The sequence below is a fragment of the Diachasmimorpha longicaudata genome, chromosome 11 (genome assembly GCF_034640455.1).
Source record: "Diachasmimorpha longicaudata isolate KC_UGA_2023 chromosome 11, iyDiaLong2, whole genome shotgun sequence".
In the NCBI taxonomy this organism is placed as follows: Eukaryota; Metazoa; Arthropoda; class Insecta; order Hymenoptera; family Braconidae; genus Diachasmimorpha; species Diachasmimorpha longicaudata.
In genome coordinates, this window is record NC_087235.1 from 3,212,941 (window position 1) to 3,238,096 (window position 25,156).

The 25,156-nt window shown below is 38.9% G+C and overlaps 8 protein-coding genes across 10 annotated transcripts; 6 read left to right on the plus strand and 2 right to left on the minus strand.

Moving 5' to 3' along the window:
- Positions 1-688: 688 nt before the first annotated feature.
- LOC135167520 (mitochondrial carrier homolog 2-like) lies at positions 689-2,677 on the plus strand. The gene is made up of 7 exons (XM_064130801.1): positions 689-973; positions 1,048-1,132; positions 1,190-1,376; positions 1,543-1,674; positions 1,765-1,951; positions 2,031-2,098; positions 2,175-2,677. Exons 1-7 carry the CDS (start codon positions 857-859, stop codon positions 2,365-2,367), a joined length of 969 nt encoding a protein of 322 aa, XP_063986871.1. The 5' UTR covers positions 689-856; the 3' UTR covers positions 2,368-2,677.
- Positions 2,618-3,517, minus strand: LOC135167522 (large ribosomal subunit protein uL13m). Its single transcript, XM_064130804.1, has 2 exons — positions 3,353-3,517; positions 2,618-3,202 (listed from the first exon to the last, which is right to left on the minus strand). Exons 1-2 carry the CDS (start codon positions 3,374-3,376, stop codon positions 2,690-2,692), a joined length of 537 nt encoding a protein of 178 aa, XP_063986874.1. The 5' UTR covers positions 3,377-3,517; the 3' UTR covers positions 2,618-2,689.
- Positions 3,518-3,712: 195 nt separating this feature from the next.
- LOC135167521 (palmitoyltransferase ZDHHC3) lies at positions 3,713-6,873 on the plus strand. Of its 2 annotated transcripts, none has more exons than XM_064130803.1 (7): positions 3,713-3,844; positions 4,252-4,431; positions 4,505-4,690; positions 4,766-4,902; positions 4,975-5,059; positions 5,203-5,415; positions 5,491-6,873. In XM_064130803.1, exons 2-7 carry the CDS (start codon positions 4,351-4,353, stop codon positions 5,650-5,652), a joined length of 864 nt encoding a protein of 287 aa, XP_063986873.1. In that variant the 5' UTR covers positions 3,713-3,844; positions 4,252-4,350; the 3' UTR covers positions 5,653-6,873. The 2 variants fall into 2 exon arrangements, with proteins under 2 accessions (XP_063986873.1, XP_063986872.1); XM_064130802.1 differs by having other exon boundaries at positions 3,827-3,995; positions 5,491-6,871.
- A 427-nt stretch (positions 6,874-7,300) lies between these two features.
- Positions 7,301-8,343, plus strand: LOC135167523 (uncharacterized). The gene is made up of 3 exons (XM_064130805.1): positions 7,301-7,523; positions 7,707-7,859; positions 7,992-8,343. Exons 2-3 carry the CDS (start codon positions 7,851-7,853, stop codon positions 8,250-8,252), a joined length of 270 nt encoding a protein of 89 aa, XP_063986875.1. The 5' UTR covers positions 7,301-7,523; positions 7,707-7,850; the 3' UTR covers positions 8,253-8,343.
- A 1,586-nt stretch (positions 8,344-9,929) lies between these two features.
- LOC135167156 (uncharacterized) lies at positions 9,930-12,382 on the plus strand. Of its 2 annotated transcripts, none has more exons than XM_064130041.1 (3): positions 9,930-10,032; positions 10,370-10,425; positions 10,617-12,382. In XM_064130041.1, the coding sequence occupies exons 1-3, from the start codon at positions 10,009-10,011 to the stop codon at positions 12,169-12,171; spliced, it is 1,635 nt and encodes a 544-aa protein (XP_063986111.1). In that variant the 5' UTR covers positions 9,930-10,008; the 3' UTR covers positions 12,172-12,382. The 2 variants fall into 2 exon arrangements, with proteins under 2 accessions (XP_063986111.1, XP_063986112.1); XM_064130042.1 differs by lacking the exon at positions 9,930-10,032 and adding an exon at positions 10,043-10,289.
- Positions 12,383-14,812: 2,430 nt separating this feature from the next.
- LOC135167533 (uncharacterized) lies at positions 14,813-16,896 on the plus strand. The gene is made up of 5 exons (XM_064130818.1): positions 14,813-14,833; positions 14,887-15,083; positions 15,171-15,240; positions 15,468-15,532; positions 16,251-16,896. The coding sequence occupies exons 1-5, from the start codon at positions 14,813-14,815 to the stop codon at positions 16,864-16,866; spliced, it is 969 nt and encodes a 322-aa protein (XP_063986888.1). The 3' UTR covers positions 16,867-16,896.
- Positions 16,897-17,206: 310 nt separating this feature from the next.
- Positions 17,207-22,164, minus strand: LOC135167159 (uncharacterized). Its single transcript, XM_064130044.1, has 4 exons — positions 22,030-22,164; positions 18,251-18,375; positions 17,847-17,914; positions 17,207-17,612 (listed from the first exon to the last, which is right to left on the minus strand). The coding sequence occupies exons 2-4, from the start codon at positions 18,263-18,265 to the stop codon at positions 17,348-17,350; spliced, it is 348 nt and encodes a 115-aa protein (XP_063986114.1). The 5' UTR covers positions 18,266-18,375; positions 22,030-22,164; the 3' UTR covers positions 17,207-17,347.
- Positions 21,012-24,001, plus strand: LOC135167157 (uncharacterized). Its single transcript, XM_064130043.1, has 3 exons — positions 21,012-21,278; positions 21,350-21,402; positions 21,746-24,001. The coding sequence occupies exons 1-3, from the start codon at positions 21,267-21,269 to the stop codon at positions 22,806-22,808; spliced, it is 1,128 nt and encodes a 375-aa protein (XP_063986113.1). The 5' UTR covers positions 21,012-21,266; the 3' UTR covers positions 22,809-24,001.
- The last annotated feature ends 1,155 nt before the right edge of the window (positions 24,002-25,156 follow it).

The window sequence follows — 25,156 nt, forward strand, 5'->3', positions numbered from 1 at the left end:
TTCCACGTAGTTTTTAATTTTTAGTTTTTGAGGTTAAGGAATGGAACTTGGGTTGAGCAAGGGGAATTTGATTGTCCTCCGAATAGCGTTGATTTCATTCTTTTATGTTAATTAGGAACGTGTAGAAATTTTTTTAATGAGCAGCCGAATTTTGCGCAGCGTTGTGTACCGCCTTGGGACAAAATGGCTGCAGTGCCATCTTGTGGGGACCGTGAGAACTAGTCGACATGAGGGTTCCCCTTGTAGAACACAGAGAGGATTACTTACCTGCGAGATCGAGCATCGAAAAAATTATGTAAAAGGGCAAACTCATACGCAGGATTGGGCAACATCGTCGACTAGTATCTCGGGACGTCGTGCGCGGTGCTGTATTCCACCGGAGACAATGGAGTGGGGGGAGGAATTACAATTTTTATTTGACAGTATTCGATGATTGGGCTGTGTACAAATAAATAAACGTTTATACTCGTAATCTACAAACGATTCCCTACAAAACTAGATACAGTTCGATTAGAAAAGTCGATTTTTTATTTTTTCTCCGACCAACATCATGGGCAAAATTAAAATGATGATTATTAATTATCCACGGGGCTACAAACAAAATTAATATGAGTACAATGATGTACTAACGATGTACAATCATCTACATTAGTTAGTTTTTCCGTTTGCAAGGGCTCGTCAGTTAAGTACATTGTGGCGAACAGTCCATGAAGTTTGGAGGAAGATTAATAGTGATTGGAGTATCGGTCCAATCTTTGAACCTCCAAAAAATATCTCACTGAAATAGTCTAATTAAAAAACATTTGGAACTTCGTCGTGAAAAAGAGGTCTGTAAAATTGTTAAAAAATTGTAAAAATGGCTCTGTCGACGATGAATCGGGAGAAGGAAGAGACAATGTGGTCTAACATTGCTGGACGGATGTTGGTTCATACAATTTTACATCCAATGGATTTTGCCAAAGTGTTGATTCAGGTGAGTTTACGTCTTTTATCAGAGAATTATCCTACACTTCAGTTTAATCTTTTTCTTCCTTGTTATTGCTTCAGATAGGACACGAGCCCATAGCTCCTAGAGAAAGCAGAACACTCTTCGGGAAACCGGCACTGGCTCTACCAAACATTATTCATTATGGTGAGACCCAGTGGATCATTTAAGTTGTTCAATTTAATGATTCTCATTCTCCCTCAGTAAAATATATCAAGAGTGTGGATGGATTCAGTGGATGTTATCGAGGACTTGTCCCAAAACTATGTGCTGATGCTGTTAGTACTGTTGCTGTCGAAAAATTCATGGAATCCGAATATTTTCTCAAATATTTTCCCGAGAGGGATACAAGAAAAGAGGAGATTATCGATGATCTCCCTGAGCCTGAGAGGTAATGATAAATTCGGTCAGTGATCTATTGATCATTTTTCAATAGATATCTTGGAATCTAAAGCAGAAATCAAAATTTTTGTTGAGAACTCTTTATGGAGAAAATTAGGAGCTTTTTAGTCATAACTTACACATTACACACAATTAATTGAGCATTATTATTACAGGAGAGACGCCTATGTGAAGACACTAGCCAAAGACATTGTTTGTAGGATCATAGGGGTAATTGCCAGTCACCCATTGGATGTCATCGCCCTAAGGACAATGGCACAATTCGTCGGGGGTGAAACAAAGTACAAGTAAGATCAATAAATAATTGTAGATTTAGGAGGCATTTTTCGATGTTGGTGATATTATTCATAGACAGCTCACTTTGAATTCATTTCCAGTGGAATTTTCGGATCGCTCAAAGAAGTCTACCGTGAGAACGGCCTATTCGGTTATTATTCAGGACTAGTACCGAGATTAATAGCCAATATATCGACTTTGGTGCTCGTCAGTTCGTCAACATACTTCATTAACAAATATCTCATTCGGGACAGGGCCCTCAAGAGGTACACCTCTTCAGCTGTAACGGTACGATCATTTTTTATTGGTTAACAATAATTAAGGGTTGCATAAAATTTAGGTCTATCATTTGTTCGATTTTCCACAGATCGTAGCAACAACTATCACCTACCCATTATTGGTGATTTACCCCTGTATGGCTGTCAATAATTGCGGGTAAGTCCAAGGAAATCCTTAGAAAGCCTTTATTCATGAAGAATTGAATTAATATGAATAAAAAAATCGCCAACAGGTTGGCAGCTGGAGTCCCCCCACAGATGCCAATCTACACGAGCTGGCTGGACTGCTGGAGGCACTTATCCTCGATAAACGAGTCCAAACGCGGGAGCAACCTCATCTGGCGCTACTATACAGGCCCCCAAGTGATAATTAATGGGCGTCTGACAGCCCTCAACAAATCCGACTTCTTCAAACAAGTTTCATAAACAAAAAATCCACTTCATCGTCGACAAAAAGAGAGGAGAAAATACCTCAGAGAAGACTGCATTCGAAGATTCGTATTTGTCATTGAACAATACAAGACAAAGTTGCGAAAGTGACGAAAAAAATAACAAAGTTTCAAGGAAAATTAAATTTCTTTTCTCTCATACCCACATGCGGTTGAATTTTATGAAATGAACTTCACGAACACGTACTCCATTTCGTGTTAACTATTGTCAGTGTAAAAAGTCAAAGTTTATCTCAAATCTATTCTTTACTTTATTATAGATGGAAATAAAAGTAGGATACAGTGAATCGATATTTTATTTATCGAAGTATGTAATTTTCGGGATATTTCATAACACGTGGGAAATTCTCGATCTCCTCAGGAGAAATATGATCGAGTCTAACTGGCTGGGATCTAAGTTGTCGAATCTGACTGGAGACATTTTGAAGAATCTCCTCAGGGACATTCTCGTCCTCGTAGATGTGGAGACGCTGCATGGTGTGTCGTCTCTGGAGATTGCCTCTCATGGCGTGGTAAACGGCCTTCTGCATGATCATGGTTTTGTTTTTCTTGTGTAGCTCCCAGGCCAGGGTCCATGTATCGCCGCTGTGGTAGGTGTTGTGATGAAAATAAACTCTCTTCGACCATTCGTCACCTCTCAACGCAATGTCCCGACTGTTGATGACGACTACGTGATCCCCACAGTTGTTCATGGGGTGGTAGATGGGTTTGTGGAGACCCTTGAGGTATTTCGTTAGCAGAACAGCACTTTTGTATGGATCTTGCCATTTGGCGTCGTATAGGTGCCAGATTTGGGCGAATGTTGCCCAGTGCTTATAAAAAATAAGAAAATATTCTTTATTACGTTGTTGAGAGAAAGAAAAAAGTCAGAGATAGAGATTACACAAAAGGATTATCATTAAACCTTTTGAGGTTAGACACCTATCAATAACTTTTTCTAACCAAACGAGTTTTCTGTGTACCTGGCCTCTCCTCACAAGTGACATGTTCTCGTCCCTTTGATTAGACTAGTTAATTCTCACAAATTGTCAGCTTTTCGTTTGGGAACTCTAATAAGTCAAAAAACCAGAGGCAACAGATCGATTACTTTAACAACTTTCCTATAACCTACAACAAGTCCTCCGTCGGTAAGCACGATGTCGATCCTAGCAGTTGTGATCGAGCAGTCGTTGAGACAAATGACAATAAATGTAATTGTTCATTATGAGAACACAAATGAGGCCCGAGAAAATAATTAACAATACTTAACAAATGAAATGACTCTCGTCATTGACTAATTCCAGTTTTAAAAAGAGTTGGAAGCAGGAAGTGACAAGTGCCGCCGGTGTCGAACGAGCGCTTGTTTCAGTAATAAATCGTGGTCAATGGCCCCTTGTCGTATTCTCTTCTCCCACCGTCAAATGATAATCCGAATATTAGTTCATGGCACTATTTCATCGGCGTCAAAAAAAAAGGTATCCGTGTGTGACAGTTGTCAGGAGTAATTACATTTTTATCACGTACTCTCGATTATTGATCTCATTCACCGTTAATTCAATATGTCGATTGACAGGGTTACGAGTTTAATCTCGTTACGAAGACACATGATTTTCCGATTGTCACACTGTGAGTTAACTATCATCAAAATATTCAGGTTATATTATTAAATGAATTTTATTCATGTGCGTACCCTCTCCACGAGAATTCACGCCGTGCGAATTGCATAATTGTAGTAATGATTTTGATTATTCTAATGCATGACTAGTGAACCTGTACATCTCCTGTTTTATCTCATTTTATGACAGATTAGACGATTTTTTTTGTTATCGATGGCTACGACACAACGAAAGGTATACTGATTATATTTTGATTTTATTTTCAGAAAATGGTTAAGCAAATTGATGATTTAATGGTTAATGCGACGTTCCCATTGTGAAAATGAATTATTCAGGTTTATGAGAGTGAAAATAAAACTGGAGCTATGGATTATGAGTACATGCCCTTTCAAAGAGAGAGAGATATTCATAATAGATGCTGTGGGGGAAAATTCTGGTGTATCAAGGTGAATAAAAATTTAAGAATGTCATATTGCGTTGCGTTGGAAAAATGTGTTTAACGTAGTTCACCATTTGCAGGATATATGTGGAATAATCTGTGCCATTCTAACATGGCTTCTCATTATTTATGCTGAATTCGTTGTGATGGCTGTCATTCTCATTCCTACTATTCACACGTTCTATTCCAGTGTAAATATGGCTATTTATCAAACTATGGCGTTTTTAGCTTTCGCCTCACATCTGAGAACAATGTTCACTGATCCAGTAAGTCCTTAAAATCACTTAATTTGTGGAATGTCTATTGTTGAATATTTTATTCACGATTTCATGAGCTTTTAGGGAGCCGTGCCAAAAGGTAATGCAACCAAAGAAATGATCGAACAAATGGGGTTTAGAGAGGGCCAGGTGATATTCAAATGTCAGAGGTGTTGCTCTATTAAACCCGACAGGGCACATCACTGCTCGGTTTGTCAGAGGTGAGAAAGTTACCGTAATTATTGTGGGATGTTCTTGTGATTGTTATTTGAGGGAAATTTCTTTGGTTACAGGTGCATTAGGAAAATGGATCATCATTGTCCTTGGGTCAACAATTGCGTTGGGGAGAATAATCAAAAATATTTTGTACTTTTTACAGTAAGTGGATTCTATTTTATTTTAGCAGGAGAAAAAATCGATGGAACGCAAATTATAAACTAGAATTCTTAACATTCAATTGCAAAGTTAAACATTACAGTATCTTCTTCCCACTGAATGAACTTTAATTTTTCCAATTCCAGTTTTACATCGCCGGAATATCGTTGCAATCATTGTTCCTGTGCATTCAACAATTCACAACTTGTGTAAGACAAGAATGGCGTGAATGTTCAACATTCAGTCCACCGGCCACAGTTGTACTTCTGCTATTTCTCACATTCGAGGCTTTGCTTTTCGCAATTTTCACGGCCGTCATGTTAGGGACCCAATTGCAAGCGATATGGAACGATGAAACGGTAATGCCTGAAATCGATAGCACAATCCTATTACGACCATCAAATCCTAATTGAATTGTATGACCATGTTAACAGGGGATAGAGCAGTTGAAGAAGGAAGAGGCCCGATGGGTGCGTAATAGCAGATGGAAATCAATTCAAGCTGTCTTCGGTAGATTCTCAGTTGCTTGGTTCTCTCCATTTACGTCACCCCCAAATGCCAAACCTAAATTAGACTCTTATCTTTATTCAGTTTGAGTTATCATATTCTGTGAAATCGAATTGCGTTGTTGTACATATCATATAGGTAAGACTTGGGAAATTATATGCGCCTGTCTGCACGTCACTGATTACAACGGATGCCATATATCCGTTTTTCGATTTAATTTGTCCACTCATGAAAGAATTTCATAGAAAAAAAGAGGTGAAATCGATGAGAAATGTGTTGATCCTATATTGAATTGTTATTAATTTTGTTCTTGAATTAGTTCAACAAGTGGACATTGCTGAAGATATTTCAATATAGTTTTTGTTGCCAGTAAATTAGCAACTGGCCTTCGAATGGATGTGAATTTTTATCAAGAGGATTTTTTAAAATTGATATTGATGAATAGAGTTTATTTATGTTTAGATCGTGCATATGATTGCGTATATCCATCGGATTTTTGTTTGAATCATGCACTGTATGTTTATATATTTTCTATCGAATAGATAAATTTTTCTATGGAATTTTTTCACATGTGTTGCGAAATTGATAACAAATGTTACAAAAAATTCAATACCTCTGGTGGTTACAGACCATAAAAATTCAAAACGATGATTGTAATAGTGCCTGGAAATTAATGGAAACATAAAATGACTAGATCATGTGTATATATAGACATAAGTTGAGGATTTTTTGTAGCGCATACCTAGGTGTTTGCAATTTTATACGAATTAGGCATAGCTTTTTTGATGAATGGCTGAATATTAATCAGGACTTTTTAACCTTCCTTACTATGTAATCTGAATAATTGAAACAAATATGAGTATCTCAATGAAGAAGCAAAATTACTCTCAATATTAATCTGTATTTGACATTCCATGATAATTAAATCTTCCGCATTGAAGCTATAACTATCGTACATTCAGCGCACTGACGCTGAGTTACGCTTTGCCACGTCTGTACTTACTCTTGAGTAAGAGACAACTGTACATCTAATATATTGTAATCGAAAAACCATGAAGCATGCAGTAAGTTTAAGTGAAAAATAACTTGCTGTGCAATCTGTGTGATAAATGATGAGTGCTTAGATACGATTATCGAAGTTCATTCATGATCATTGATATACGAATGAGAACAGGAGGAATGGAGATTACAGACCACTTACTCATGATTTAGGAGTGGATTCAGCACTGTTCCACGCTCCTATATCACAAATGAAGACATCACACTTTGTTTTATATCCAAACAAATATTGGGTTAATAAACTTCATTGAAAAATCAAAGTAATCTTTCAAATGAAAACCTTTTTCCTCGTTAATTGTACTGACAGGAAAAACGTGAACATCAGCTCAAGTTTTTTCGATTGTTATAAATGAATTAATGTGATTTGAATTTACTAATGACTGGAAAATAGATACGTAATAAAAAATAATAAGTTTTTCTGTGAAATTGGAGACTTTCTATTAAATATTTCTGTAAAACAAAGCACTTTTAAAAGTTGACCATCAACTGATGACTTAATTACGGAATTATCTCGTGCAATAAAATCATAAATAAAGTCCTGTCAATTTCATGCATGCCCACTCAATTAAGTCCTTCCAAATAAATTATATTCTTCAACTTAATACCCCGTAAACTCTGGTTATTTATGGAACCATAAAACTTCATAGTTACGAGTGACTCCTCCAACGAGTTTCTAGAAAACTGGTCCAGTTGACTTGTGCTTTCGCCTTCGAGTACGAAATACCTGAGGAAAATCCTAGCCCACGGGGAGAGCTGGTCTTCCATCACCACAGAGCCCCTCTCGTCAACCACGTACATGCACTTTCATTTGATTTCCGCTTCAATTTCCAAGATCAAACTTCAATCTGGTTGATGTATCAAGTATCGATATCGGTGCGCAGTGGTTGCCAAGGCCGTAAAGGTAAAATAAAAAAATTATTTCTCGCTAACTTTTTACAACTGTGTGAATGATACGTTGAGGGACAACGACATATTCCCCCACTCGTTGGTACTTTCACTTTTGCCCCGTTGGGTCTCCCGAGGCCTAGCTGAACCCGTCATACCGATTCTATCAAATGCCCTATTACGATTTTATTGTTTTTAGTGATACGTCATTGAGATAAATAAAGTATATCGTATTCACGTGGGGAGGCAACAGGAGAAGCTTAATCGCCACTTGATCACATACGAGATTGAGGCCCAGATAACCCAGGATCAAATTAAACGTCTTTGGACAATTAAGCGAAGCATGAAGACAGTGAGTACACGACAAACGATATTTCCTTGACTTGTTCTCAGTAATAGAATAAAAAATAAAAAACTAGTGAATCGAGTACATAATTGGTCAGACCATTGTGTGAAACCCCTTTACGTGCTCTTTTCCATTCAGATTGTGATGATCGTGTCGATAGCGATACAAGCCTTCTGTTACGATCCAATGGACAAATCCCTGAAGGACATACTTTTACCAGCGGGTAAATTCGAAGCATTTTACCACAAATCACCGCAATCCGATGAAGAAAATGCCGCAAGACCGCCTCATCTTCACGGCTCCTTTCATGCTCATCGGAATCCAGCTCTCGTGGGAGCACCAAACAGCGCTGCCTATGGCTTCCGTTTCGATGGTAAACGACGTTTCAATTACGAATGAAATGAAAGTCTCTGTACAAACTGTTCTTTAATTGTCTACAATTAACTGTCACTAATAAATGCACTGCTGTATGATTCTCCCGCATATAGAATTACTCCACTTTTTTTTTTTTCGTCTCCATTTCCCTCATGGTACTGTTGTTTTCACTGAGAAGAAATTCAGAGGAAGAGGATTATTACGAGAGTGGAGAAAAACACCGAGACTTGTGGTTAAAAATAGTGGAAAAATCAGAGCGTGCTGGATGAACGAGTGTGACGACGACAATTTGTCGTTGGAAAATTTCTGAAGAAATTCACTGCGCTTGTTTGAGAGTCAATATTGCTTCAGTGTACTTGGTAAATCAGGGGGTACACCGGTATCATAATTTGCTGGGCGTTCGATGGGCGTATCTTCAGGCACATATAACTGTCCAGCATTAATCGGGCGTTACAGATTGTAGCACAGGTTTCCAGTTTTCATGGTACGGTGCCATTGACTCCTTGCGGCAATTGCCGCACAAATGTCGTGATAGCATTTATCCTGAGACTCTGCGTGTCGACATTCAGTCAGCTTTGGAGATTAAAGTTAACTTCTTCTTTTTGATTTGTAATAATTAGCGGTGGACTCTGGCAAATGGCACAAGCTTCGTGGGATTTTTTTAGGACAAGAAATCGAATGTTCGGATGCTAGCTTTCTGATGATCGTTGTGGGGAGGGGAAAAGGAAATTCTAATAATTGTACAAAACTACTTGTACGAGTTTTTTTTTCAGTGACTGGTTCTCCATGATAACCAGCACTCTGGATGGATTCAGCATTGGAAAAAAAAAAACTGTGGAATTTGTAATCGTTCGGGAATCTTCATGAGGGAAAACTCGTCTTCGTTTGCTGCGACGACCCTCAGACATTTGCATTGAAAGTTCAGGGGCATATACAGAATTTATTGCTAGTGAAATTGTGAAAACTAGTTTTCTATTACGATTCCAGTAAAAGGGAATTGAATTTATGTGGTGGAAAGGTCGGGTGGGTTTCTCAAATTAGGGGAGGGGGGGATGGTGGTGGAGGGAAATTGATTTTAATTGGAATTTAGAGGGGGGTATTTTTTTTTTTCAAAGTATTTTTTTTTTCGACATTTTCTCTTTTCCGTGTAAATCAATAGGCAGACTTCCTGGTTTCTGAAAACTTTTTCTCAATTGATTAGATAAAACTAGATTGCAGGAGGTGAATGTCGGTGAATACCGGAAATTATCAGTCAAGGTTGGACAGAAACTGTACTGATACATTGTATGGGGGTGAGGAGACCTGATAAAAATTTAATGAGAGAATTTTTAATTAAAAAAATGTAATAAACCTCCGGACTTCACTGGTATTTCCCAATTTTCCAAATAATTTCGTGTGCCATTGTGTGATTTCCCCGAAATTTTCGTTGAAACATTTCAAAGAGAAAACTCTGGAAACGACGACGAAATACGTGCGCCCAGGTACGCGACCCCTGTCCCCAGAGTGTTCCAATTTCATTTCACATGAATGCGACCCAAGAAAAGGGCTCTCCGCCCATGGAATCACATCACGTACCATAATACCTCCCGTCATTCATCAAGAGGGCAATGAACACCCATATGGACAGCCTCACCATGCACCACAAAAACAAAACAGCCACATTTAACAGGAACGACGGAAGCCTTTAAAAGACGTGAGAACATATCGTTAGAACGACAGTCGTTGAAGTGGTGCGACTCAGTTGAGTGAGCCAAGTGTTGGGGGATACTTACGCATAGGCATGAGGATCGTATGCCTGATAACGGTGAGTGGAGTCGGCTTCACTGATCAGACGAGATCACGGTCTTGATGGGGTTACAACGTTCTCCCATTTCCGGATTTTAATCTTCTTGTAAATATTCGGACTCGAACAAATAAATTGCTCACAAATTAATCTCCGAGTGTATTCCGCGACAATAATCGGGCGTTTAGTGCTACGGGGGTGGATTTGTTGATGAACTGTGCTGAAAAGTGCCACCACCAGAATTACTATCCAAAATGATTTGTCGTGTATACCTTAGTGTAATTAATTTAACTAGTTGTTCAACAACAAAAAATTCATGAATTTCCCTTTTTCAATTAATAGTGAATTTTCTATTCAGGTCGGGGCCTTTTTGCTGACCATCGCAGTGGCAGCGGGTAAGAATGTACAAGCTGGGTGAGTACAATAATTTCAATCGTATAAACAAATTTAATTTTTCTTAATAATTAAAAGGACTTTATGTCCTTCGAATTTGCCTCTGATTTAAAATGAAATATTCAGGACAAATTTTGACGTTAAAAATTGCATTATTTTATATGACGTTCACGCATCTACACAACCGACTATTTGTAATAAATAATTCCCAGAGTAACTGCTGTCACTCGAGTGCCACGTGCCCTGATCCTCCAGCCAGTATCAAAATTACATGAGGATGATGATGACGGTCCCCTGGACTGGCTTGCCAACATGTTTCGAGACATGATATCCCCCCGAAAGCGGCCGCCACCCTACCAGCAGCAGCCCCCGATGCTGGGTCCAATCCGAATACCCGGAATGGACGACGAAGTTTACATAAAACAACTGGACTCACTCGCCAACTCCCAGAGCCGTGTAATTGTCCGAATGATGAATTCCGCGCGAGGTCAGCCAGGCCAGATGCCATCAGCGACGTATTACACATATCAACCGGTGTATCCAGCTGCGCCAACGCGCCAGGTGCCCCTGCAGGCCCCTAATTTCATGCCAATGGTGTCACCGACCCCCACAACTCCCTGGCCCCAGCACCAGCCGATGCGCCAGCACTACTCCATGAACTACAACAAAAATATTCACCCGAGCTACAGCCACCCCCAGTCGAACATGTACCACAATCAGTTCAGACCATCAGTTCCCATGCATCAGTCCCCCTACGACCCACCGTACGGTCCCCGTTACACTCAGAACCCATACGGAGCTTATGATTTCGATAATTCAATTCAGCACAACCGGGGCCCGCGCTTCGGTGGCGATCCTCCGAGGCCCACAAATTACCCGTTGTATCCACCTCTCAAGGATCATCATCACATCTTCAATGATCAAGTGCATCATCACGATCACGAAATTAGAAATCAATCGGTGAGCAGTGAAGAAGTGTACGACGATTCTCGTGAGACTGACGTACGATATCCTGATGTTGATTCCAAGGAGACATTGAGTGAATCCAAAGTGACGGACAAGTACAACGAGATCTATCGTCCTGACAGAATGGTACCCACTAATCCAACTTGGAGAAATCGCTTCTGGACGAGGACACAGAGAACCACAACGGCATCACCAGCGGCTGATAGCAGTGAGGATGAGGGAAAAGATAAAGCGACGAAAGATATTAAATTCAGTTCCACGGAGATTGAGGAAATTGTGGCGCCAGATCTGAAGGACTGGAAGGACAGAAATGAGAAGACCGAGAAGGAGAAGGAGCGGAGGACAGACTCCAGGATGGACGAGGGCGAAGGAAAGGACGGAATGACACTGGGGAGGGGGGAGAGTCAGGAGTACGTGGGGAAGAGGTTTGTGGATGTTCGTGGGGCGGATGTGCAGAGCGAGAGGCCGAGGGTTTACGAGAAAATTCAATCGAGGAAGAGAAATAGTTGGAAACCGATTATTCCCAAGTCCACGCAGTATCCAGTGCACTCGGAGGACAATCAGAAGCTGGTGGAGGTGAGCACCACCGAGGCTACCAGGGTGACAATTGCGGGCACCAGTGAAAAGAACGCGGATTCCACGGGTGATCAGTCCCGGAGGAATGAGGGAAAGAAACAGTCGAAAGGGTATCAGCGGAAGATGGGAAAGAGAGACAGGAAAGTGAGGATTGTGGAGAGCGTGAGTAGCTCAGTGTCCGTGACGAGTTCGAGGGGCAAAAGGGTGAAGTCAACATCAAGTTGATAGGTCATTTTTAAATGTACAAAAATTTATTGTCGTTGGTCTTGATTCGTAGATTAATTTGTTGTTATTTAAGTACTTTTTTTGCGCGTGTAGTTTATGTTGTTTTACGTGATATTTTTTTATTGAGATTAACTGGTACATCTTTATACAAAGTGTTCACTACCATTATGTGTCTATATTATTTGTTGATAAAGCCTAATAAATGAGATTACTGAGGCAGCTCGTTGAATTTATTTATACTACTTGGTTCAGACTTTATTAAATCACCATAAAACTCGTGTGTAGATGGTGAGTACTGCAAAAACAGCTCAATAGACACTGCAGGAGACACTTGAATGGGCTATATATCATGAGCTCGTGCAGAATGAATTAATGCAGCATACGAGAGTAGTTCAATATCAACGTATGGATAAACCAATTAAAATTCACCGAAGGTCAGGAGCCAGAGTGGCTCCAGCTGTGAAAAATTATAAATTGAGAACCGGAAAAATCACGATCGGGATTTCCGTGGCTTTCTCTGTCGATGAAAAGAAACTCCAAGGTTGTAATCACTTCCATAAAAAGCCAATAACTTCGGCTCACACTGGGGAATATAAATCAGGTGAAACAAGCCGCTTCACGCATTCTATTCGAAAAAATCGGAATAGTAATTTTACACTGAGGGGAAAAACGAAATAACTGGATTTTCTAAAAGGTGAACTTGAATTCGCTAAACAGCTCTGTAAACCCAATTTTCCAGTCAAGTTTATCGCGATCTTAGCATTGAATATCATTCCCGTTACGCACCTGTATCGACCACACACGCGATGATGAACATCGCGATGACTACGTGACGAGATAAATAATGCAGATTCAATTAGTTGAGTTCGAAGCAGTGAAACTGTTTTTAATTTTTTAAATTTATACTGGATGATTAATTGCGCTTAACAGACCAGAAAATTCACTCAACTCTAAACATTATAAGGAAACTTACAATGTACTCTGTTCAATTGAAATTTTGAATTTTCAATTCCCACCTAATCCGAAATTTCTGTGCAATTTGGTACGATAAAGTTCCCAAAATTCGCTGAGAAAAAAATCCCGAAAAAAAATTAACTGAAGATTCCTTTTTCGTACGACAAACCGTCGATATTACCCACTTGTTAGAAACAATTGACTGTAAAATTGTTAACAATTGCTTTGGCTGTTTGGGTCTGCTGGTCTAGACTCGCTGACTTTGGAGTTAATCAAAATCGAGGCAGTTTAAAATCTCAGATCAGATCTGCACAGAAGCCAATGGAGTCGTTAAACTTATCATTGAGACTGCCTTTTGATACGAGTAAACACGTACTTTTATGTCTCACAAATTTGTTCCGGTCGTTGATACGTGGATGAGTCTGTAGTTTCACTGAATTCTATGGGGATATTTCGATGCGCCTCGCTAGTCCCCAACATATATAAAGCCACAAACCGAGCACCAAAGCGCGTAGTTGGATATCTTTATAGCAACTGTTCAACATCAATCGAATCTATACGACTCTAATAACTCGGTGTAACTGGTTTTATACTGAAATTTAATACGGGAATGAAGAACGAACGATTGGTGAGGATTCATATTCAGTCTAGTGATAAAATATATATTTATATCGATCAAAATTTATGATTCATGTTGCAGTGCGTTTTCGCAATTATCGTTGCCATGCTGATGCTGCAAGAAACTAGCGATGGGTAATAATCATCAAGTCATTAATTTTCAAGGCCGATTTCCATCTTGAATCGAATTGAATCCAATGATATCAGCTCTGGTGTTTTGCAGGAAAAAGGTTGTTATCCATCTACCCTACAAGGTTAAAAATATCAAGCACACGCACACTGTCTACAAAGTTATACCACATGTACACGAGGAGAAGAAGGAAGAGCCGATCGAGGGAATCGAAGAGTTCGATCACTTCAAGAAATGATGGCTCTGTAGCTGTCCACGAAGTCGCAGCGTATCTGATTCATTTTTCAATACCAAAGGAACACACAGTTCACACAATGTACAAATTTTATTAATTAGCTTATTTGTGTTAATCGTGAATTAATAATTAGCTTAATCGTGAAATTTTATTAATTAGCTTATTTGTATTAATCGTGAATAAATATTTAACTGATATTTTCTTCTTTCTTTTATTTACTTGAACGAAATGCTGGTCGATAGGTTGAACGTCAATTGTGAACGTTCGACATTTTAATTTCATATGAACCAAACGTTCACCGATGAATCCTACACTATTGGTTCGCAAAGATAAGTCATTAGGCCATCGGATAATACGTGACAAGTGCGGTAAAAATTTTTGACAACTGGGGGATTGGAAATGAGCCGGAAGTGGATTTTTCAGTAGTACGAGTCAAAAAATGTGTCGTACATAATTTTTCATGACGAACAATCAAATATTCCTGGCATTCATTCAATCCTCATCCCCTACTCTGAAAAATTTCTAATCTAATGATAGATACTAATGAAAAAGGGGAGAAAGTGAAGACATTTTTACGAATGGAAACCCGTAGATTTATCCTCCGGAATTACAGAATAATTATCTCTGGAAAACGGTGTATTGACACCCGATATTAATTCCATTTTTTGCAATAATCTCAACATTTTTTATCAAGTTCAAGTACCATGACGATTCTCTCCGCTACGGTGTTATTCGCGGATAAATAAAATAAATCGATACGTCTGTTTCACTTGTATAGAAAACACCGTGCGAATTGAATGAGATTTCCTATTCCTGGGAGCTGACTGGAAAAAAAAGAAGCAGAATTCAACTTTACAGTCGTTTTACTCCAGTTCCCGTTATTCCTCTGGTGACATTGAAACTACCGCCCCCCGAGGGAAATCGTGCAAATCGCAGTAGCGGTCAATCGCGAAAGCGAGGGAATTTATTGTCATGGTATCTCGTTTAAAACAATCGAAGATACCTGAGTGACAATGAAATAAACCCATGAAAATAAAGGGGCAGAGGAATATATAAACTCAGCTGTCACCGATCAATAGACGTCAAAAGTAGTCGAGACGTTGAAAGACCATTCCATCCATCAGCGAAAATGGTAAACATCCAATTAAACTATTTAACTTGAATTTTTTAATTGACAAGTTTGATATATGATCATTAAATCGTCTGTCACTTTCGCTTTCCGGTCTTGTTTGATTCAAACAAACTTCAATAATTGGTTTAATTATTATTATGAATTCGATAGTGAAAGTAGTGGCTATGAGTTATGTTTTGTTGAAGATATTCAAACAAGTGGTTGCGAACTTTTTTTCTGGTTTTTAGGAGCCGAAACTTCTACTTTTAATTGTTCTCGCTGGGGCTGTGGAAGCTGGTGAGGATAAAGAGCAGTAAGTTTTGTTGAGAGTTTTCCAGTTTTTTGCGGGATAATTTTATTAGTGAATGGAATATGAAGTTGATGATAAATAATCTGAAGAGTATATATGCGAGTCGGAATTGATTTTTTGTTGGTGTAAAGATGAATTTTTCCGCGAATTTCTGTGAACAAATTCTGGCAATTCTCGGAAGTTTTATCATTAGATTCTTTGATAACTGAGAGTTTCAGAATTTTTAATGAAAATTTCTCTTCGTGTACGGAGAGAAAAATTCTTTGAAAATTACGTCCTTTTCCCTAATCTGCAGTCCAAACAATATTCAGTAAAAATTATGGAATAGTTATGAATTATTTCACTGAATATTCCATACTTTTTTGAGCTCTCTGGACTTTTTCCTGAAAGTTCACTGGAAAAGTGCATAATTGTCCTGTAATTGGTCTGTAATTATCACTAAATATTGTGTTAATTGGCATACGGAGAGAAAAATTATTAAAAAATTACGTGCCTGTTCCGTCGTCTGTCTAAAAATTACCAAACAGTTACCCATTTTTTCCCCGAACTTTCTATACATTTTCCTGCAAGTTCCCCGAAAATCTGCGCAACTGAAAAGCAAAGAATTTTTCTCTCCCTGTGTACCGTTCCATTTTGACTCGTGTCCCATCTCGGCTCACTCTCCCCACCCTACCATAAACTGCAATTAATGAATTCCTCCCCTGTCATGAATTACTTTCAGCGTTCATTTTAAAATCCACGTTCCCGAAATAATAAAGCATCACATGCACACCCATACGATTTTCATTCATGTCCATCATCCATCGAAGAAGAAGAAGCCATCCCATCACGAGCACGAGGACTTCAATGTGTACAACACCTACAGTCAGCATACGGGATACGGAGGGGTGTACGAAGCAGGAGTGGACAATTATGCCCATAAAGATCTTCAGCAAACTCACTATCCATCCCTCACGACGTACAGAGGACACCCCGAGACAACTATTCCGTACTACGACGACTACACAAGTGACCCTGGATATGCCCGGAATCCCGATGCACCCGAGAGTGATTACGAGGATGGAATCAATGCCTATGGATATCCCCCACTGTATACTACGAGTCACTACCAAGTGAACGAGGCTGTAGACGAAAATCCTGAGTCTTATGAGAGGACGAGCTATGAGAAGAGTCGCAAATCTGGTGGGGAAGTCACTCAGGGTCATCTTCATGAGAAGAAATCACAGAGTTTCTACAAGAATAACATCGAAGAGTCTTCAGAAAAAACGACGAAACAGGGGAGTGAACAGAATTTCAAAATTCCAGGGATTGATTACCTGAAGAAGCATCTCGGTTGAGAACTAAAATTCCCTTAATTTTTTTGTATATTTTTGTAATAAATATTATAAAAAAAATACCTGAAGAGGGTTTTTTATTCATTTTGTTATCGAAGGGAGAATCGTTCCCCTCTCTCCTCCTCTATTGATATGTGAGACACTCAAACTCAAAATTCCTAAAGCCAATTTCGAAAGCTCTGAGAAGAGGTTCAGAAGGTAAGTAGAAAAATCCTAGATTGTTCAGACACGCAGAGTTAAACAATTGGAATTTCGCTAGGGAGGTACGTCTATTAAACAATGATAATTATTTACATAGAAAACCTTTAGCTCATGTTTCTAAGAATAAAATAATAAATTCCACTCGAGGTTCATGTACATTTTTATAACAAATTCTAATTATACAAAAGACAACATTCGGAAAAAATTGTTTTCCGATTAAATAAGGTACAAATGTAAGGAAACGAGGAGGATATTCAAACTTCTTCGGACTAGGTAAGAATATTTAATATCCACCGTGACCTTCATCGTACTCTCCCCCAAAATGATGCCCTCCAATTTCATTGCCACCTGACCAATCTCCACCGTGTCCTCCGGAGAAGCCTCCGTGTCCACCTCCATGCCCTCCAAGATCAATTGGATGTCCCACTGTGTATCCAAGTACTTCGTAATGATCTCCACCGCCTGATTTATGATGGATGTGCTTTGTTATCGTGTGCGTATGCTTTATCGTCTTTATGTGATACGGGACGTGAATTATTACGTGGTCGCTTGAATAAAAATGAAGCAGAATAAAAAATCGATTAATTATTTGGTTCTACAGATGAAATTGCTATCGAAAAAATTATTTAAAATCTACATTGCAGTATTAGGTTCAATTCTGATGGAGGGATAACAATTGATAACGGAAAAATAATTGACGGGGACAGCACGAGAATTTATATAAATGAACATAATTATTTCCACAGAGTAAAGAATAATTGTAAAATGTAAAATTAACTCACTGTCCTCCATGGCCTCCTCCATCAGCTACACAACACTGTATCGTAATACCGGCGACAAACCCAAGAATCTGAAATATATTAATAATAATAAAGTTTATATTCTGGGTGAGGGGAACCTCATAAAAATATTACAAAATTCATTAGTAAATTCTGTAGAAAAAAATATCATATTGAGTTTTTTTATTGTGCACATTCTATTTTTTTTATCTGAAAAATATTTTGTAGTTTAACATACAGATGAAATTTACTGGAATTATGCCTCGAAATAATGTCTACGGGATATAATTAAGAGACTCTTTAAACAAAATTCAATCCAATATTCTAGTCAATTTTCCAGAATTTTTCCGAACTATTTTCGCATGTGCTCTATCACTCCAAAATATATTTCATTAACTTGGACTCACCAGAAGTCTCAGCATTGTTGAGCAACAAATATTGTCGTCCAAAGCCCACCAGTTGATCAGTGAAATTCACTGCAGAATGTTCCTCCACTTATATAGATGTTTGATCAACTCCACCATTCTCGTAACTGAAAAGTAATAGTGCTCGGTAAATTTAAAAATTGTGAAAGGGGTAGAACAAAAAACACCATCGCAAGATCCATTGTTGCCCTCTCCTGTCTACCCAACCCATTCACCGACCATTTAACAACACACACAGTAGTCGAATATCTCTATTTGTTTTATCAAACCCACCTTGCACTTATGGTGAATGTCGAGAGACAGTCACTATCAATGCAATTAGGCTCCTTTCACTTACGTGCAGTCAGAGGGGTTGAAAATAGCTCTCGAATGACATGAATTAGTCTGTTCAGGTTCAAGGTCAATTTAATAAGAGGTAAGAGAGCAGAGACAACTGCAGCTGTGATTAATTCAATGTTAATTCCAATGAAAATTTCTGGGAAATGGAAAATGTGAGTTAACAGTGGGTGGACCACGAGAGCGAATCCCTTTCCATTTCGAACAATTGCTAACTTCTGATAGAGGGAAAAAAATACTAGTGAAAGGAGATCAAGAATGGGGAAAAAGAACGGAAATAAACGACTGTGCAAAAGATTTATGGCTCAACCAAGGAAATCCATCAATTTTATTTCAACAAATCGCGCAATACTTTTAGGATTTCCGATGTCCACATAATTTACCAGCTGTTGTTATTATTTTCTAACACTCAAGATCAGATTATTCAACTATTTTTTGCACATCAATAATAATTTCGAATATAATCGGATCAATCTTGCTTTCATTTGATTTCGTGATTCATCTCGGAGAAAGGCGATCAATGCGGCGTAAAAAAAATCATAAGAGCCCACGGTCTATTCTGGAATGCAGCACAGTAAGAGGAGCTGCCAAGGAGCCACTGAATAAAAATCCCATTCGATGGGTAGTTGATATTAATCCGGCTGAAAAACAGCGAAAATAAGACACGAAAAACATAGAGATAATTTAGAGGTACAAACTCATGCATGAAGATTGACTATTTTGTTCGGTTTATTCAATTTTTTTAATGTGAAAAACCAGGAAAGCTCGTGTGCACTGATCGATCGATGCGCATAAATTGTAGTTCCCGAGCCCTGGAATTATCTGAATCCGTGAAGCGTTTACTCCTCGTTAACGCCCTGAGGCATTTCATACTTCATTAATGTAAATTGTATCGTAAATAAACGAACGGACAATGATCAGGTGCGAGATGAATTTACATTCGACTGTAGTGTTCATTGTTAAGTGTTATTACTCACCAGTGAAATTTCCATGTATTTTGAGTAACTCGGGCAGATAATAGCTACTGAGAAAGCTACCAATGACGGGTGAAAATGGAATGAAGGTACAAAAAATGTCGTGGAATTTACTGCGAAATTCTCTTGGATCCCCATCGAAATTGCTGATATTTTTGGGTGAATTCTTTTGGAATATTCTACGGTTTTTTGAGAATTTTTAAACAATTAGTGGGGCGGGATTTTTCTCTACGATTTATGCGAACACTATATGTCGTGATTTTCCAAGTGGTTTGTGTCATAAAAAAATGAAAGCCAAGGAAAGTGGAGTGAGAAGAAAAATAAATTTCATATTCAGCGATTTTTACAGAAAATGCCATTCTAGAAAATGTTGCATGGAAGATGGAATTTTATTGATAAAAAAACTGCGTGACAGAAGTCAGTTGACAGATTACATATTACTTCTGACATCCATATATTTTTGTTCCCCTGCTCCCATTTCTATCACATTCATTGTTGTTGGGCTCCCATTGATCCCAATCGTTTCAAAAACATTTCCATACAATCGATCTGAAAAAATATATATACAAGTTATATAGTTTTGTGTTCTCTAAATGAAATAAAGACTATTTATTTAATTTAACTTTGTTTGATTTTTCTCAAGAAAAGAGAAAGAAAATGCGAGCAAAAGATTCGACTAAAAAAATTGAATGCAAAAATAAAAGTTTCGTTGAAATTCACTAGAACTTTCAGTTCTCAAGAACAACGTCACGTTCTTTCATCAGAAAAATCATATTCAAATTAAGAGTTTCTCCACAGCTGATAAGACAACCTGGAGATACGTCTCGCCAGCCTCCGACAGAAAAAGTGTCGGGCACGATAACGGACGATAATCTAATAACAGCCATTACTAATCTTAATAAAGCACCAGGAGGTGAGAATTTTCGTTTCACCACTCGTGATATTTACAGCACCTCGTCCATCACAATGACACCGTTGTCTGTAACGAGCGTGCAGTTATGTCTTAATTCTCCTACCCCAGATTTCCCTTTTTATTGTAAAACAATCCTCATGTGCAGTCATGAATACCCCAACCAAAAAAACGACTACGTTCATGTTAAAGTAAAAAAAAAACTTTCTTTCCACTCTCGTCCTTCTGAGGAAAATATTTGAACGATTTCGATTCCACCTATTGGCTCTCGTAGAAAAGCAACATTTCTAGTTCACAAACTTCTTTTTGCTTTTCCCTTCTCACTGCAGGGAGAACGGTACACACATTGACGATCGGCTAAACGACGGCTAGTCATTATAATTTTATCGAGAGAGAAGTTACCGGTTTAGTGGTGGTGAATTAGTTTGTGTGGGTAATACTGGATGCCTAATGGGGACTTGGGTGGGAGGATCCCCAGTAGGGTTGCTTCTTTTTATTCATCTATAAAAGCTAAGTGTCCAATCTAGGAGACTGGCAATGCGTTCTCGACTGTCGACGGTTGATACTCGATTTAATCTCAAACGTTCACTCAGACTGAAGGTCTCAAACTGGGGCAGACTACTTTGGCATTTGTTCATCTCGTTTCTGTCGAAATGCTGATAGTGTTATTCGATATATCCACGGCTGGAGCTACATGCTAACGAGTCAATACTGAAATTGACATTATTCAAGGGTTGAAGACATCTGGCTATTTCCAGTCGCTTGACAGACACTCGAAATGCGGTTATCGGTGAGAAGATTTGAAATCACTAGGGTTTTGTCAAATTACTATCTTGTGATGTGTTATTTGAAACTTTTCAGACTATAGTCGCTTGCGTCCTGGTGACCTGTGGGCCGATGTTGGCTGCGGGACAGTAAGTAATAAAGTGTTCAATATCTTCTGTACAATTTGTCCATTCGCAGAGAGAAAAATTATTGAAAAATTACGTGTCTCTTCTGTAATCTGCCAGTTAAAATAATATTCACCAAAAAATACGGAACAGTGACATATTTTTCACTGAAAGTTCCCTGAAAAAGTGCGTAACTGTTCCCTAATTTTGACTGACCCATTACGGAACAGCCGCGTAATTTTTAAATAATTTTTCTCTCCGTATAAGGGATGATGTGAACAACTATTTTAAAACAAAGAACCACAAAGTTAAATCAAAACAGCAAATTCGAATACCGAAGTCCTAACGATCGATTGATTTTTTTCAGGAAGAAAATGATATTCGTCATCCCACGCACAGTCCGACGTGCCCAGACCACCCCCTGGCGTCAATTCCCACGTCCCCCATTCCCAAAATTCCTGAGCAATGAAATGCCCCAATCGCGTGGTCATTCCTTTCCCCACCCGAAATTTCCTCCAAATACAAAATCCATTTTCCTCAATCAAAACCACCCCCCCACGGACAACTTTGACCAGAGTCCCGTCAAGGTGAATCACGTAGTGATTCCCCAAGGTAAGGGAATCACTCATGCATTCGGTAATGGGTACATACCTCACGAACCTATCAACGATCCCCCCGGTTCACCAGATTCCAGTGGCTCCCCTGAGCAAATTGAGCACAATCCCTTGAATTATTATTCTCACCCACAAGTGACTCAGCAGACAGACAACTATCTCCATCACGATGAGGAGGGCCATCAGCATGACAATCAGGAGCGCCGAACAGATAATCAGAGAGGCAAATATTTTTTCCAAAAAAATATTGCCAAGCCATTCAACAAAGTTGTGTATGGAATTCCCAAGAAGCCATATTTCTCTCCTGAAAGTTTCCAGAACAAAGATAAATCAATTCTGACAGCTGGGGGAGCCGCCGGGGGAAGCAAAGAACCGATTGTTCTGCGAGATGGTATTGATCTCAGTCATTACCATAAGAAACTGGCTGAGCTAGCCAGTACTTGGCCTGGAGGCTTGCATGGCTCACCTGCAGCTGCATTATCGACTGCTGTGGCTCATGGTACCATTCCTGCTGGTGGAGGGGCGTCACAGCAGCTCTCAGGTCATTTTCAGCCCAACGCCTTTGGAATCAGCTTTTTGTCCTCAAACTCAGGGATCGAACAGCCAGGATACGCCGTCCAGGAGGACGTTCAAGAGGACACCAATCATGACTTCAGAACTCAACCCATTCAGACTGCTCCTGCAGCCCATCCTTCTGCACTTCAGGCCGCTGTGCCTCAACTTCAGTTCACAATTTCACCGGATCCCTTCATGCCGTCCCTCCAGTTTCCGGCACCACAGGGGTATCAGGGAGTCCCGGAACATCTACAAGGGTAGAAGATATTTTTTTCATTTCACGTACTAAATGATTTTACGGAGACATCTGAAGGTATTAATAGACTGTTAAGATATTTTTTTTATTGATACACTGCATGGAAAGAAGTTTTGGGTGAAAATTAGACCTCCAGGGGGAGAAACGAGGGAGGAAGGTTGGTTTTATTTAAAAAATTAGCCTCCCACGTCTAATTTTTCCGATAAAACTTGACCTAAAAAGTGATTGATTGTCATTTCGTCCCACTTTTCACCCTCCAGAGTCCGAATGTTTATCCAAAATTTCTTTTAGTGTGAGAGGAAATTTCTGTCACCTGTTGACGATTTTCCACTATCAAATATTTATTTAAAAATATCTAAAACTGTAATCTCCACTAGCGATTAGCCAAAACATCAATTTTGACGGATTTATCTGTGAAATTTTTCCGTACGTGTTTATCCTGTTACCAAAGTTTTCTGTACAATTCTGACTCCCCTGTTCACTCGCCATTCACCCCTAAACTTTGTTGATCATTTTATTAGTTAAAAGTGAATCGTTAGAGACTTTGCTCATGTTAGATTAGAAACCATGTGATAACTCGTAGATGTAGTCCCGACAAGTTTTCCAGTAGCTCTCGTATTTTCCTGCATTTAATTAACACGAATTTATATGAAACGAATGTACTAATGATTGTTATCAATGTATCCTATGTTAATGTGTTTCTACAAACCGAGAAAAATGATTTTTTATCGACTCGTATGACGGTCAGGGCTAGCTCTCATGCCTCGCACATCAGTTATTATCGAATAATTGCTGGTGTTCATGTGTGCCTTCATCGTGTGTATCTCCGGTGCACACTGGTGCTCTCGGAATATCATAGCACTTTCACTGGTGGTGCCGATGACCAGTTGAGCGTTTGAAAGTCTAGAAAGTTTGCTGCAACAAGATGATCCCACATTGGCAACATCTCCGTATCCATGCGAAATATTTATAATGCATTTATTCATGTATTTATCGAGAGAAACATGTTTATCATTAGCGTTAATGATTTTTTAATTTATATGATATTTAATGACCGATTTATATTCTGTGAATTGGAAAAAATGTAACGGAAATGAAATCACTAGATTATTAATCGTAGAGATTAAATAGTTTAGAAATCGGAGAATGTAATCTGAATGTGGAAAATGATAAATATACTGATATTGATACTAAATAATTTTTTATAATGATGTTTGTGGATTGAAGATGAACGAATTTGATTTTTAAAATTTTCAAGATTTCAAGATTCTGCGATTTTTTCGTAGCTATTTTTCCAAATTTAAAAAGGAGAGATGAGAGCTCGTTAATTAGAGTATTTGGAATATTGTCAATTACGTTTCGTTCCTTTCTCACAATTATTGCTCGATAAAATTAATTGTTAATACCTGAGGTTGTTGAAGAGGGGGCCGAAGAAAGTGCTAAATTCCCGACCGTGAAATGATCTCGAGTCCAGCTGTGCTCTGCAGCGTGTGTATCAACATGAAGGAGAGCGCGTCGTATGGTAAGTAGTCGAGTCCGTACTGCTCAGACGTGAACTCCGTGAAAGGGAAAAGAGGGAGTCCAATAGGTGGGAGAGGAATAAAAAAGCAAAGCTGCTGGTGCCGTCGAAACCGGTAAGAAAGGCCAAGGAGGAATAAACTCTTCATCTCCCAACAACATCAATAACGCGGACACGTACAACGATGGAAAGGGAAGGTGGAAGTGCACCAGAGGCAAATGAACTCGTGGAAACCGAAAATTCGATGCTGTTGCACAAATTTACTGGAGTTGCCAATTTGATTGCCAGACAAGTTGTGAATAGGCGAGAAGGGGACTATAATTGTCAGGGTGAGTCTAGGGTCAACAGCCCCTCTAGGGGAGGGAGAAATATTCATTGGGACGAGCACTCGATTCCGAACGGAAATAGGAAAGATCGAAATGCAGAATTGGAAGTATTTTATGGGGTGGAGAATCCCACAGCGAGAAATTTCTACGAATTTCTCCTCAACTTCAGAGAAAATTTTCCAGAATTCCCCAGACGAATATAAAAAGTCATGAAATACTTTATATTGAATTTTTATTCGTTCTTTTGCTCAGGTTCCGTCATTGCGAGAAAGTGCTATTAATCTATGTGAAAATAATAATTCCGCATTCAGCCACTAATGAGAGAATTAATGCATCAATGATTCGTTCTTCATAAATTTTAATCTCCAGGAACGATCATCGATCGAAATGAATATTCATAGCTTTGAGGAATTCCAGTCGATTATTTTCTCCACAATTTGACTTTTCATTTCTGGTTTTACAATCCGAGCAATCCGAGAAAAGGAGTAAATCCATAATTATCTAAGCT